Below are 12,658 nucleotides of genomic sequence, written 5' to 3'. Positions count from 1 at the left end.
CATTCGCCGCTCCTCGTCTCCAGCTGGTGCTGGATTTTTCTTTGTAAAGAAGAAAGACGGGTCTCTTCGTCCGTGCATTGATTATCGAGGGCTGAATGGCATTACTGTTAAGAATAAGTACCCCTTGCCATTAATGTCATCAGCATTCGAATTATTACAGGGAGCGCGCGTATTTACCAAGTTAGATCTGCGCAACGCTTATCACTTGGTACGTACTAGAGAGGGCGATGAGTGGAAGACAGCCTTTAACACACCTTCAGGACACTGGGAATATTCCGTTCTGCCGTTCGGTCTTTGTAACGCTCCAGCTGTCTTCCAGACCATGGTCAATGAAGTGCTGGGTGACATGATTAACAGATTTGTCTTTGTGTATCTCGATGACATTCTCATCTTTTCTCCCTCCATGCAGATACACACTCAGCACGTTCGCATGGTTTTACAACGGCTATTAGAGAATCAGCTACTGTTAAGGCGGAGAAGTGCGAGTTCCACAAGAAGTCGGTTTCGTTTCTGGGTTTTGTTATTGCCGAGGGTGAAATTCGTCCCGATCCCGCTAAGGTTAAGACGGTTGCCGATTGGCCAGTACCCGACACTCGGAAGGAGCTTCAGCGATTTCTGGGGTTCGCCAATTTCTATCGGCGTTTCATCAGAAATTTTGGTCAGATCGCTAAGCCTCTTACTGCTCTTACTTCACCTAACGTGTGTTTCCGTTGGAATAGAGAGGCTCAGGAGGCCTTTGATGTTGACAGTTTGTACTAGCCTGTTCGGTTTGTGCTCGTAATAAAGCATCTAATTTACCACCCGCTGGTCTGCTTAAATCTTTGCCCGTGCCCTCCCGCCCCTGGTCTCATATAGCCCTTGATTTTGTCACTGGCTTACCGGCATCTAATGGTAACACTGTTGTTCTAACTGTGGTGGATCGTTTTTCGAAAGCGGTTCATTTCATTCCCCTGCCCAAGCTACCTTCTGCTAAAGAGATGGCCCAGGTTTTGATTAATCACGTCTTTCGGTTACATGGTATTCCGACTGACGTAGTGTCAGATAGGGGTCCTCAGTTCATCTCTCGTTTTTGGCAGGAGTTTTGTAGACAAATTGGCGCCACAGCCAGCTTGTCTTCTGGTTATCACCCGCAGACCAATGGGCAATGCGAACGGGCTAATCAGGATCTCGGTAGAACGCTCCGCTGTCTGTCGTCACAATATCCGAATTCCTGGTGCGATCAGCTTCCGTGGGTTGAGTATTCTCATAATTCTCTTCCCGTTACGTCTACCAATTTATCCCCGTTTGAACTTTCCATCGGTTATCAACCTCCCCTGTTTCCATCACAGGAGCCCGAGGCAGCGGTTCCGTCTGCGTTAGCTTTCGTACGCAGGTGCAGACGCACCTGGAGGAGAGCTAAGACATTGTTATTATCTAATTCCAGACGAACCAAGGCTGCAGCTGATCGTCATCGGCGACCTCCACCCCGTTACGTTTGTGGTCAAAAGGTATGGCTTTCTACCAAGGATCTGTCTCTCCGTGAGCCTTCTCGTAAGCTGGCTCCGAGATTCATTGGGCCATACAGTATTTCTAAGGTCATTAATCCGGTGACGATAAAGCTTAAGTTACCCCTTTCTCTTGGTCGGGTTCACCCTGTTTTTCATGTATCCAAGGTTAAACCTGTGATGTTTGCTCGCTATAACCCCCTTGTCTCTGCCCCTAATCCCCCCGCCCCTCGTCTAGTGGATGGTGCCCCTGTCTACACTGTTAAGAGGTTACTAGACTCCCGCCGCAGGGGCAGAGGATTTCAGTATTTAGTGGATTGGGAAGGATACGGTCCTGATGAGAGGAGCTGGGTTCCGGGTCGGGATTTGCTGGATCCTGGGCTGATCGAGGATCTCCGTCGGCGACAGGGTGAGTCTCCCGGTCCGTCTGGTGCCGGTCGTGGAGGGGGGGCTACTGTCATGACTGCTGGGTGATCGATGGCTGTTTGATCTGTGTGTGTGTGTGTGTTGTTTACCTGTGGTGCCGGTTCCTTGTGTATTCACTAACTCCGCCCCCTTGTTTCGGTAATTGTTCACCGGTGGTGTCTCGTTTACCTTTTCCTTTATATTGCACGTAGTCCTGTCCTTCGTTGCGCGCTCATTGTTTTATCACAGTCCTGCTGCCCTGCCTTGTCTTGTCAGTCGTTCTCTGTCTTCTCCTCTGTTACCTCAGGTTTGGTTTCGGCGTTTGGGGGCGCGTCTTCACCCGGACCGCTCGCTTGTGGAGTACTGGATTTAGTGACTTTGTTTGTATCTCGCAACAGCTGGTTCGCTTTGTCTCAAGGCGGTATACCAGCTGTCTCCCTTTCTCTCCGGTTTGCATCATCACCCGTGAGTGGAGTTCACTTCATTACCATTGTGGATTATTGACTCTAACGACTGTTGTTTCTCGGAACCACCGGTTCGCTTCGTTTTTAGGCGGTGACCAGTGGTTTTCGAGTGGCCCTACTACATCAGGATTTCACAGTGGATTACCCGTCTGAGAACTTGGAGTTTCCATCTTCCATCTCCGCCTGTCATCCACCTTCAGGGCGGCGTGTATCATCCCTCTGTTGTGTGTGGTGATTGTGCTGGCGTTCTCGACGGAGTGCGTGGGTGGCTCTCTCTCTCTCCCTTCGGATCTGTACTGGACTATTGTGTGCCGTGTGTGGATCTATCAGTGACTTGCTCTCCTATTTTCTATTTTCTAAATAAATTGTTAACTTGCATCTGACTCCTGAGTTCATTTCGTGACAATGCAGCCCTAATAAGCTTTAATCACTTATGGCTTATACTGCCTTAATACTGACTATTAAATAACAATAACATTTCATTTACATTTATCAGAAAAACAAAATGAAATCTGTTTTGAGGAGACATTTGAAATTATCTGAATTTAGTGCTATCAGTGATATTTACCCATCAGTTACGTATGTCAGCTTATGTGGTAGTTCTGTGAACAATATATGCTAACAGCTGTTTATAACTTTCTTACAGGTCTACCTACTCTCATCAGTACAAAGCAATGAAGTGGAAAGACATTCACAATTTTTGGAAAGTTATATGGTAACATGTTTATGTAACAGCTCATAGCAAAGTTTTGTTGTGTATGGGTGGCAGTGGCTCAGTTGTTCATGTAGGTTGTCTACAAACCGGAAGGTTGGTGGTTCAATCCCCGGCTCCACCTGACCAAGTGTCGAGGTGTCCTTGAGCAAGACACTTAACCCCAGCTACTCCTGACGAGCTGGATGGCACCCTTAATGGATAACCACACTATTGGTGTATGAATGGGTGAGTGAGGTAATATGTAAAGTGCTTTGGATGGCCACAGCTCTGGTGATAGCGCTATATAAATGCAGTACTTTATCACTCAAAGTTTCAGTTTCTTAGCATTGCTTGCATAAAGACTTTGGAAATGCCAGTCATGTGAACTGAACTGAACTAAAGTACTAACCATGCATACACATCATTTACTTATAAATAAAAATATGTACACATATGTTACTCACATATTATTTTAGCAAAGTTTCTGTTGAATACAATGTTATGTGATATTAGCCATTATGTTTAAAGCAACTGAAAAAAGTCCTCTGCCAGGCTCTGAGGCTACTTAATTGGGTTAAAGAGCACTGACACCCACTGGTCATGCCTGGAACTTACACTTCTGATATCGTCTAATCAAACATTTTAAAGGTGTTGTCTTTACTAATCGAGTGCAGATTTGAAGATTAAATAATCTTAAAAGTACATTTTCTTACCCAAAGACAGAAATATTGAGAAATTGCTATGATGTCTATTGAGTTGGCTTGCATTACAATTCATTGTATGTACAACTTGGACAATTTACATTTCTCCAAAGAAAAAAAATGCAACTGTTTATACTCTAAATGCATTATATTTACATTGATCTAAAATAGATTATCAATATCAATATCAAATGAATGCCAATGGGTTTAAGGCACAAACTCAAATTTCACATATTCCAGTTCCTTCACTATCATTACTTTATACAACCTTTAAATTAAACATTTACCAAAAAAAAAAATTGTTTCTGAATGTATAATAGTTTAATTAATTGTTTTGGACACCAACTCAAATTTCACTTGTTCATCCAGTTAACTTTACTTTATTATTATTATTATATGTACAACATGGAAAATGTAAATTTCTCCAAAGAAACAAAAACACATCTATTTATTAATGTATACTATTTTAATTGACCTGAAATGAATAATTTACTCAAACTCAAATTTCACTTATTTCTCCAAGTTGCTTCACTATCATTAAATTGTACAACCTGAAAATTTTACATTTATCAAAAAAACCTGAATGTTTCTGAATGTATAATAGTTTAATTGACCTAAAATGAAAACTTTTTTTTAAGTGAGCTATAGGCACCACATGGTTCTGTGTTTTGTTGCCTGGCTCACACTACAGGATTTTTTAAATCCTGGCAGATTATGAAATCTGGTTGCAGCACACACATAAGGAGAATCTTGTCAGATATTCTTCTCTCAAATCTTAAACATGCTCACATTACAGGAATTTAAAATCCTAGTGCATCACACACTAAAGGATATTATTAGGATTATCTTGCCAGAGCAAGCACTTCACGTCACCTCAGGAGAAGAGTATATAAAGGAATGAAGATGATGATACATTTATTATGATTTCTTTTTAAATATTTACAAAGTAGCAGCTTTCATTTTGAAACCTAGGTGATTTCTCCTCCTCAGCTCTTGTTTATGGCAATGATCATGATATGTTTTAAGGATGTGTTATGCAGGCAGTGTTTGAATGCATACTGTAGATGTATGCACAATCTAGCACCAACTCAGGTCTAATCCTTATGCAAGATTTATTTAAATTTAAACATCTTTTTAAAAACATATTTTAAATATAATTGGCTAGCCTATATATCACTTGTTTTTTTTTTTTTGCACATTTAGGAGTTACTATTAAGTGATGTATGCTATTTCTATCAATGCTCTGTTTTCCTGTTTCTTCCTAACAGGAATATTATTGTAGGTTTATAAGCATTGCTGCTAAATGACTTATGCTTGGTTAAACTTTATTTTGCACTGTTGTTTGCATTATTTAATTCCACTGTATATATACTGCTCTGCAGTGATATTATTTTTTGCTATATACTATGTAAATTCTATTTTTCTTGTTTATTCTTCTGAGGCTACTGGTCTTTGAGAGCTTCTAAACTAATTTCATTATAGTTTTATTATGACAGTAAAGTTTCTATTTTATTCTAATCTATTCTATCTTGCAGTGAAATGTCTAGTGTTAAATTCAGTATTTACATTACCAATGGTTCTGGACAAATATGTAATTTAATGTGAAACGTTGTAAGTCTGGAAATGAGGCGCATCAGATTCACAAGTGTGCGGTGTTTCAGCAATCAGTTTCTGTGCGTTTGTGGAGCACGTCACAAAAAAGAACTGAAAATCGTCATATCAATTTAAATTCGTTTGGTTAATATGCTAATTATTTAAGTGCAACATATTTCGTGTATGCCTATTTATTTTATTAAATTTCCTCTATACACAGAATAGCTGCAGGTGCGTGATGTGACTGACCATCATCATGTTCTGTTGTTTTTAAGATATTTTAGATAATGTTTATAAAAGAGTGCACAACGTGAATCAAGCGAGGAATTCATTTCGATATTTTAAATCGCCTGTCTGCCCCAACGAGCTGCAGTTGTGGTGGAATGAAAGTAGAATGAAACATTAACTTCCACAAACTATTTCTCCGGCTGCGCTGTCTACCCGTACTGCAGCTTGTTTCGCGGTCCCGAAAGCTGTCAATCATCTCCGTCTCTCATTGATTATTGTGATAGTACTGACGTAATTATGCGGATTTAAAATCCTAAATATCAAACATGTTTGATAAGATCGGGGCGGCCCCGATTTGCTTGAGAGCATATCGCAAGGTGTAAGTTTAGACTTTTAAACGTCTCACATTACAGGATAATCTGGGCCGAACTTCGGAGCCGATCAAGGTCCATTGCCCGATTTTCCCTCGGATTCTCGGGAGGGGAAAATCGGGGTAAATTCGGCCCGATTATCCTGTGGTGTGAGCCAGGCATGAAACATCCTCTAAGATTCTGCGCATGCGCAGGTTGTGCTCGATCCTCTTCAATAATATTTTCTGGGTCTAATTTGGGCTTTATTAAGGCAATATTGACGCCATTGTTTACAATACACCTAAGCACATGCCATAATGCTAAGGGGTTTGACTTTCAGCACAATTTACGGTAGGTGGTTAACGAAACGAAAACACATGGGCCAGCTACAGCAACCGATCTGAGCATATTGTGTATTTTTCATGGAACCGGAAACTAAACTACCCGTTGTTAGGAGAATGGAAACAGCGGTGTAGAATAAAGGCAAGATGTGAAAAATAATGTGTTTTTATTTTTAAAAAGCAGCATTAAGATGTGACAGCGCACCTCATAAACACAATCAAACCTTCATTAACAACCGGTTTACCACTCCTTTAAAGAAAAAACTGTTTAGAAAATATTTTCCAATACGATTTGACTTTACTTGACACTAAAAGAAAATTACACTTATAAGACTCAACAGTAGAAGACTGAAATTGTGGATTGAGCATTTGGTGCCTAGGTTTCCAAGGTTGCCCAGGTTTCCAAGGTTGCCCAGGTTTCCAAGGTTGCCCAGGTTTCCAAGGTTGGTGTTTGGCTGGCCCATGTTTCCAGAGTTGGTGTTGAATGAGTCTTCACAAAACATTTTTGAGCCACAACCTTTCCATTGGTAAGTGCCGCTGGATGATGATGAATCTGTCAGAACACACATACACAAAACCTTGTGAATGAAAATGATTAGCTCCATCCTTAACAGCTGGGGTTAGAATTATTTGCCTGTATACCTTTTTAAAGAGTACACTTAGAAGAATTATATTCATAATTTTAAAATTTTGTTCCTTTTCATATATTTTCATGAAAATATCATAAATACCATCTATGCAGCATTCCTGGATTCCCACACAGGGCAGGGGTGTGTCACACTTATCATCGTTTATGCTGTTGCATGACTTGCATATCAATCCTGTTGGGGCAGTGCTGTGTTCTAGAAAGTAAGATGTGCAAATTGAGCTATGTGCATATTCCACAAACAAATCAAGTGTTTTGACAATGTTTACTGTATATGTGATTAAAATATTGTCATACGGTCTCAGAAATAAAGGTACAAAAGTTGTCACTTGGACAAAAAGGTACACATTTGTACCCCAAAAGGGCATATAAGTACTTCAAAGATACATATTGGCAGTTCAAAGATACAAAATTGTACCTTTTTTTAAAGGGTACTGACCTAGTGACAGCTTTGTACCTTTATTTTTGACAGTCTAGGATTACTCTTACCAGGCAGATCAAGCCTGTTACAGCCATCTGTGTTGCAGCACGAAGCAGTTGCATTAAGATACCCAAGATTGTATGAAAAAGCTTTTCCTAAAAAAGGGCACGTTTCAATGCAAGACTGCACAGAAATGGAATCATTGCTTATAATGCCTGAAAAACAAAAAAATTAGGGTTTGTAATGATGAAGAATGATTTGAAAGCTAATAAATATATTTGTCGGACTATTTACAACTTACCATAATAGCTCTTGTAAACAAAACAATAGGGCTGGTTAGGAGGACAAGTTTTCAATGACTTAAAATTGTCCCAACACTTCAGCATTTGAACTGTACATCACAACAATTCACAAAAAATTAGTATAATACAGGTATAATACACAAAGCCTAAAACATAGTTTGAGGATAAATGTTGTAATTAAATATCATTTTCTGAAAAATAAATTGTTTTTAGTGTACTTTACCTGAGTGGATGAGTGAGGAGGTGAAGCAGAGTCCCAACAGCAGCCACATGATGAGCAAGTGTCAATAGGTAATTTAAAAAGTGATGTGTACCCCTATGATAATCAGATTTATATGGGCTAGAACAAAAAAAAGAGGAGTGGCACAAATCCAACAAGTGAGTCATTAAACGCACATCAGACTGATCACAGTTATGTTAGGGTAGGGATAAAAAAATACTTCCTGGTGTTCAAGAAGCATTTTAACATACATAACAGTTTTGAGAAAGACTTGCATTGCATCTTGCCCTTGTCAAATGGTTAAATGAATTCAAAGCACACAAAAGAAACGAATACGAAATGCATGTTTTTATTGAGACAATATTTCATCCATGCATATACTTGTATATACTTAAAAATATAGAATTGGAAATAGTCATTACATTTCAGGGTATTAGTTCACAGCACCTCCCACAGTATATATACTATATATATATATATATTTATACTTTGTCCAGATGAGTTATTGATTTGTCTTTAAACATGTCTCTTTATTACAACTGCTTTAAATGAACATCCTTAATTTAAAGCAGGCACACATATGCATGTGGCTATAGTCTTGTATACTCCCATCTGTATATTGTTGTTTAATGCACAGTTTTAATGGAGTAAAAGTTAATACTGCAGCTGGTTGCATACAGGAAATTTTCACATAATAAATGTAAATGGACAAGTTCCTGCTTGCAAGTATTTTTTGTCACCTAGGTTACAAAATACTGTATTCCACACCCATTTTTTCTTATCTTAACGGGAAGAGAACTGGTGGGACAAAAAGATGTGTCATAAATAAATTAGATGGTGAGAAATGGTTACATGTACATCCTGAAACAAAAACTCATTTGTAGGAAGACAGGTTTTACTAAGACAAGCCTTAGATACACTCCTGGGGAAATATTACAGAAAAGTGCAATAAAAAATAAATATGTGTGTATCTGATATATATATTTATATTTTAAATAACATTTGTAGATTATGCTTGATCACCTAACAAAAATATAATCACATTACCTGCCAGGAGAAGGCCAAAATATGTAACAATGTACCATGCCTGATCCAAGCAATGTTAACACCTTGAAAAAAGCTACAGTAGCTGTGCTTTAGGACAGTTTTGGGGAGGCTCACACTCAATGGGTCTCCCGTAATTCCGGCATCTTTGATTGACGTACAGAAGTACATTTCTCATTGGCTGTTTCTCCAACACCTATTTAGGTTGAGAATCTGCAAATGACCGGTAAGTGCTGTGTCTCTACTGTTGACTGTTGGCCTTGCCAGCAAGTCTGTTTGAGGCAGTAGATAGTTGAACCTGGCAGAGCCAGATGAAAATGAAGACAAGGCGTTTGCATTCAGTGCAAGGATGCTGGATCTGCGGCTGTGTCTGGATCAGTGTGAGCTTTCAGAAGGTCCACTATCTCAGAGTTGGAAGTCTTCGTAGCTATTGAAAGAGCTGTGTTGCCGTCCTATAAGAGTGATAGAAAAATAAATAGAAGTGATGTTTATTTTGAAAGCTAATTTATTATTAAACATCTCACTTTGATGAAATAATCAAAAGATGTGTTATGACACCATTAGCAACTGCAACACTGTGTAGATCAGAGTGACCTCACGGAAAGTTGTGTTCACGCAAAATTTTATCACAAATGTCTTTTTCGTGACACTCACTCGTATTTCTATAAATATTTTTTTCATATACGTTGCACGACTTTCTTTTTTGTGTAATTTTATGTATTGTTTTCTCATAGTTTTTTCCTTTTCTTACCATTGTCGCTTGGGGTTAGAATCACTTTCTTTTACATTTTTAGACCCCAACTCTAAGCCAACTCCAGGCGAAAATAGTTTTAAAGGTGGAGGACAAACATGTTAAAACCAATACATAGTGTTGTAGTCAAGACCACCTAAACCGAGACCAAGTCATGACCAAGACAGGCCAATGCCGAGACAAGACCAAGACTTTAAAGGGTCGAGACCGAGTCAAGACCAAGACCAAGACAGGCCGAGACCAAGTCAAGACCAAGGCCATTGCAAGTCACTGCATTAAAACACTTATGATAAAATGTGGAATATGCATATGATTAGGCACTTCTTTTCTGTGTGTGTGTGCGTGTGTGTGCGTGCGTGTGTGCGTGCGTGCGTGCGTGCGTGCGTGCGTGTGTGTGTGTGTGTGTGTGTGTGCCATCAGAGAAGTTGATAAAATAATCCAAGGCATTGCAGATATGTGGGAATTTATCTTTGTCTATAAGCAAATAAAATTGAAAAAACACTAAAGAGTTGAAATCAACTTAACCATTTAATCTGAACTGTCTTTCCATGGCTTGCCATCCACTTAACCCAATGCAAGTGTTTTTAGAAATAAAATTAAAAAAACTGTCATTGGGAGAAACTTAAACAATGCTTAAACAATGCCAACATCATATCCCAAACCTACATAAAATTAATGAAAAAAAATAAATTTGTGATGTGCACTGCAAAAAAATGATTTTCAAGAAAAAATTTTCTTGAACCTTTTTCTTAAACACTAAATTCAAGAAAAAGTCAAGAAAAATTTGCTTACCCCATTGGCAGATTTCTTTGCTTGTTTTATGCACAAAATTACTTAAATTTGATATTTTTGCTCTAAAAACTAGACTTATTTTCTTGAGTCGTTTTGTTCATCAAGAAAAAGCATCTTAATTTAAGAATTTTTTGATATTTTTACTGAAAACAAGACAAAAATACTAAGATTTTTTCTTCTTGAAAATCATTTTTTTGCAGTGTGCCATCAGTTGTGGTCTTGACCGATCCTCTATGTCTGAGACCGAGACGAGACAGAGTAAAAATGCGGTCGATTCCAAGACGAGACCAAGACCTTTAAAAAGTGCGACAATGATTTAAAAATAGAAAAAAAATGGAAGCGCAGCATTTTTCAAAAAAAGCCGCAGCTGGGGGGTTTTTTCGCACTGAAAGCCGGACATTCTCAGCTCGTCAATGTCAGTTCTCACACGGCCATCCAATGTGGAGGATATCACAAATATTACAACAACTAACCACCGTATCGTTCAATGACTAATAAACAAAGCAGAAGTAGAACAGCAACCAAAGCGCTCAACTGAAGAAAGCTGGCAGTCAGTTGAAATAAAGCCGGGTGTTTTTAGCTGCGTATAAAAGCTTTGGTGTGCATGCCCCCTAACTCTTTCTTTGTCTCTCAACAGGTATTGTTTCAGAATAGTGAAAACTTGTATCTTGTTATAAGTACCTTTTGTACTATTGCCTCCCTATGACACATCACTTTTATTGTTTCCTAATCTTTGGATAAAAGCGTCTGCTAAATGTCTAAAAGTAAATGTAGTACTGAATCTAGATTAATCTAAACCATGCCTGGGAAACTGCTTTATACAAATAAAGGTAGTTGTCACTAGGATGGTACCTTTAAATTTGCTAATATGTACCATTTAGGTACAGATATTTACTTTTGAGGTACCAATATGCACCTTCTAGGTACAAATGTGTACTTTTGGAAAAGGTACCGCAACTTTTGTACCATCGTGTCCCTTTTTTTCTGAGAGTGTACATGTGCACACAGGCTATTTAGATGGCTGAGGTCCCTTATGATTTTCTTGGCTTTGGTCCGGCATTGTTTGTTGACAGACAGCAGGTCATGGAGGTCACTTTGGGTAAATACTCTCGGCTGAATTCATCTTTCCTTGTGAAACAAGTCTATCCTGCTTTGTTCTGTTCTCAAATCAGGGTGTGATGCTTCATGTCAGGATGCTCCTTGATTGAGCACCTTAACAGATGGTGCACGCTACTTTTCACCAGGTAGGTCATTATATAACAAAAACTAACAACTAGGAAAATATTTTTACCATATTTATAAATGTTGTAAATGTATGTTGATACAAATACACTTGATCAATGTTTGTTCATGTTAGTTCATTGTAGCAATGCTGACATCGCGAGCACGCGCATTGAAATTCTGAGGTGAATATTTTGTTTCACCCGCATGGTCCTGTTACAATGTGTGTGTGTCATGCAATATACACTTTTTGCTGCATGGTTGTAGTATGTTTTTACAAAAAATACTGTTTGAAAATTTGTGCTGCTTTTAACCGGTCAGTGTGTGCTTCCACAAAACTCTGGACACTAATGAAAGGTAGGTGGACCAAAATATATATTTTTTATCTTGGTAGCGATGAAATTTCTTCGAAACCTATGATGGAGAAGGTATTAAAATGAACCACGGAAATTTGGTATTAACGTTTGTGGTGGAAGATTAGCGAACCTCCTGTCAGAACATCAGAACTGCAGGTATCGTTCCAAAAACCATGGGTTTGAGTCAAACATATACAGTATCCAACTAAATGGCCCATTCCAACTACAACAGTAAATGTTCATGATTTAATTTGAAAGAATTAACAAAATTCTAAAATTTTATGCAAATATCTGATAAAATGAGAAAGTTACAAGCAAAAACAAGTGAATAAGCAACATTTTCGGTTACACACCTTCCATAGACATCCATATATAACTTTTTTCTCTTATTCTAATATTAAAAATGTCATAATTGTCTCAATCCTCAACGGATTTTTACATCATTTGTCATCATCATCATACCTATTCATTGTGTATTACCTATATTACCAGATATACATTTTCAAATGAATAATATATCTAAATAAATAAATAAATAAATATGGTGGAGCTTGGTATGCTCATTGTTATGCTATGTTAACTAATGTAGTTAACGTTAACTGTTTCCAAAACACTATACACTGAGGGGTGGTTTCATGGACAGGG

The 12,658-nt window shown here is 38.4% G+C and overlaps 2 protein-coding genes across 5 annotated transcripts in view; both read right to left on the bottom strand.

Moving 5' to 3' along the window:
* Nucleotides 1-6,344: 6,344 nt before the first annotated feature.
* Nucleotides 6,345-7,943, bottom strand: LOC135746245 (uncharacterized). Its single transcript, XM_065264863.2, has 5 exons — nucleotides 7,853-7,943; nucleotides 7,629-7,718; nucleotides 7,396-7,542; nucleotides 6,992-7,102; nucleotides 6,345-6,813 (listed from the first exon to the last, which is right to left on the bottom strand). The coding sequence occupies exons 1-5, from the start codon at nucleotides 7,899-7,901 to the stop codon at nucleotides 6,569-6,571; spliced, it is 642 nt and encodes a 213-aa protein (XP_065120935.2). The 5' UTR covers nucleotides 7,902-7,943; the 3' UTR covers nucleotides 6,345-6,568.
* A 243-nt stretch (nucleotides 7,944-8,186) lies between these two features.
* kank4 (KN motif and ankyrin repeat domains 4) overlaps nucleotides 8,187-12,658 on the bottom strand; it is a 77,502-nt gene continuing 73,030 nt past the window's right edge. For all 4 annotated transcript variants that reach the window (XM_065298793.2, XM_065298787.2, XM_065298811.2 and 1 more), the window contains one exon: nucleotides 8,187-9,345. In XM_065298793.2, the coding sequence (XP_065154865.1) occupies nucleotides 9,232-9,345 (114 nt within the window). In that variant the 3' untranslated portion in view covers nucleotides 8,187-9,231. The remainder of the gene's footprint in view (nucleotides 9,346-12,658) is intronic.

The sequence above is a fragment of the Paramisgurnus dabryanus genome, chromosome 7, assembly GCF_030506205.2.
Source record: "Paramisgurnus dabryanus chromosome 7, PD_genome_1.1, whole genome shotgun sequence".
NCBI lineage: Eukaryota > Metazoa > Chordata > Actinopteri > Cypriniformes > Cobitidae > Paramisgurnus > Paramisgurnus dabryanus.
The sequence above is the reverse complement of the archived record's forward strand: the minus strand, read 5'-3'. Positions and strand labels throughout refer to the sequence as shown.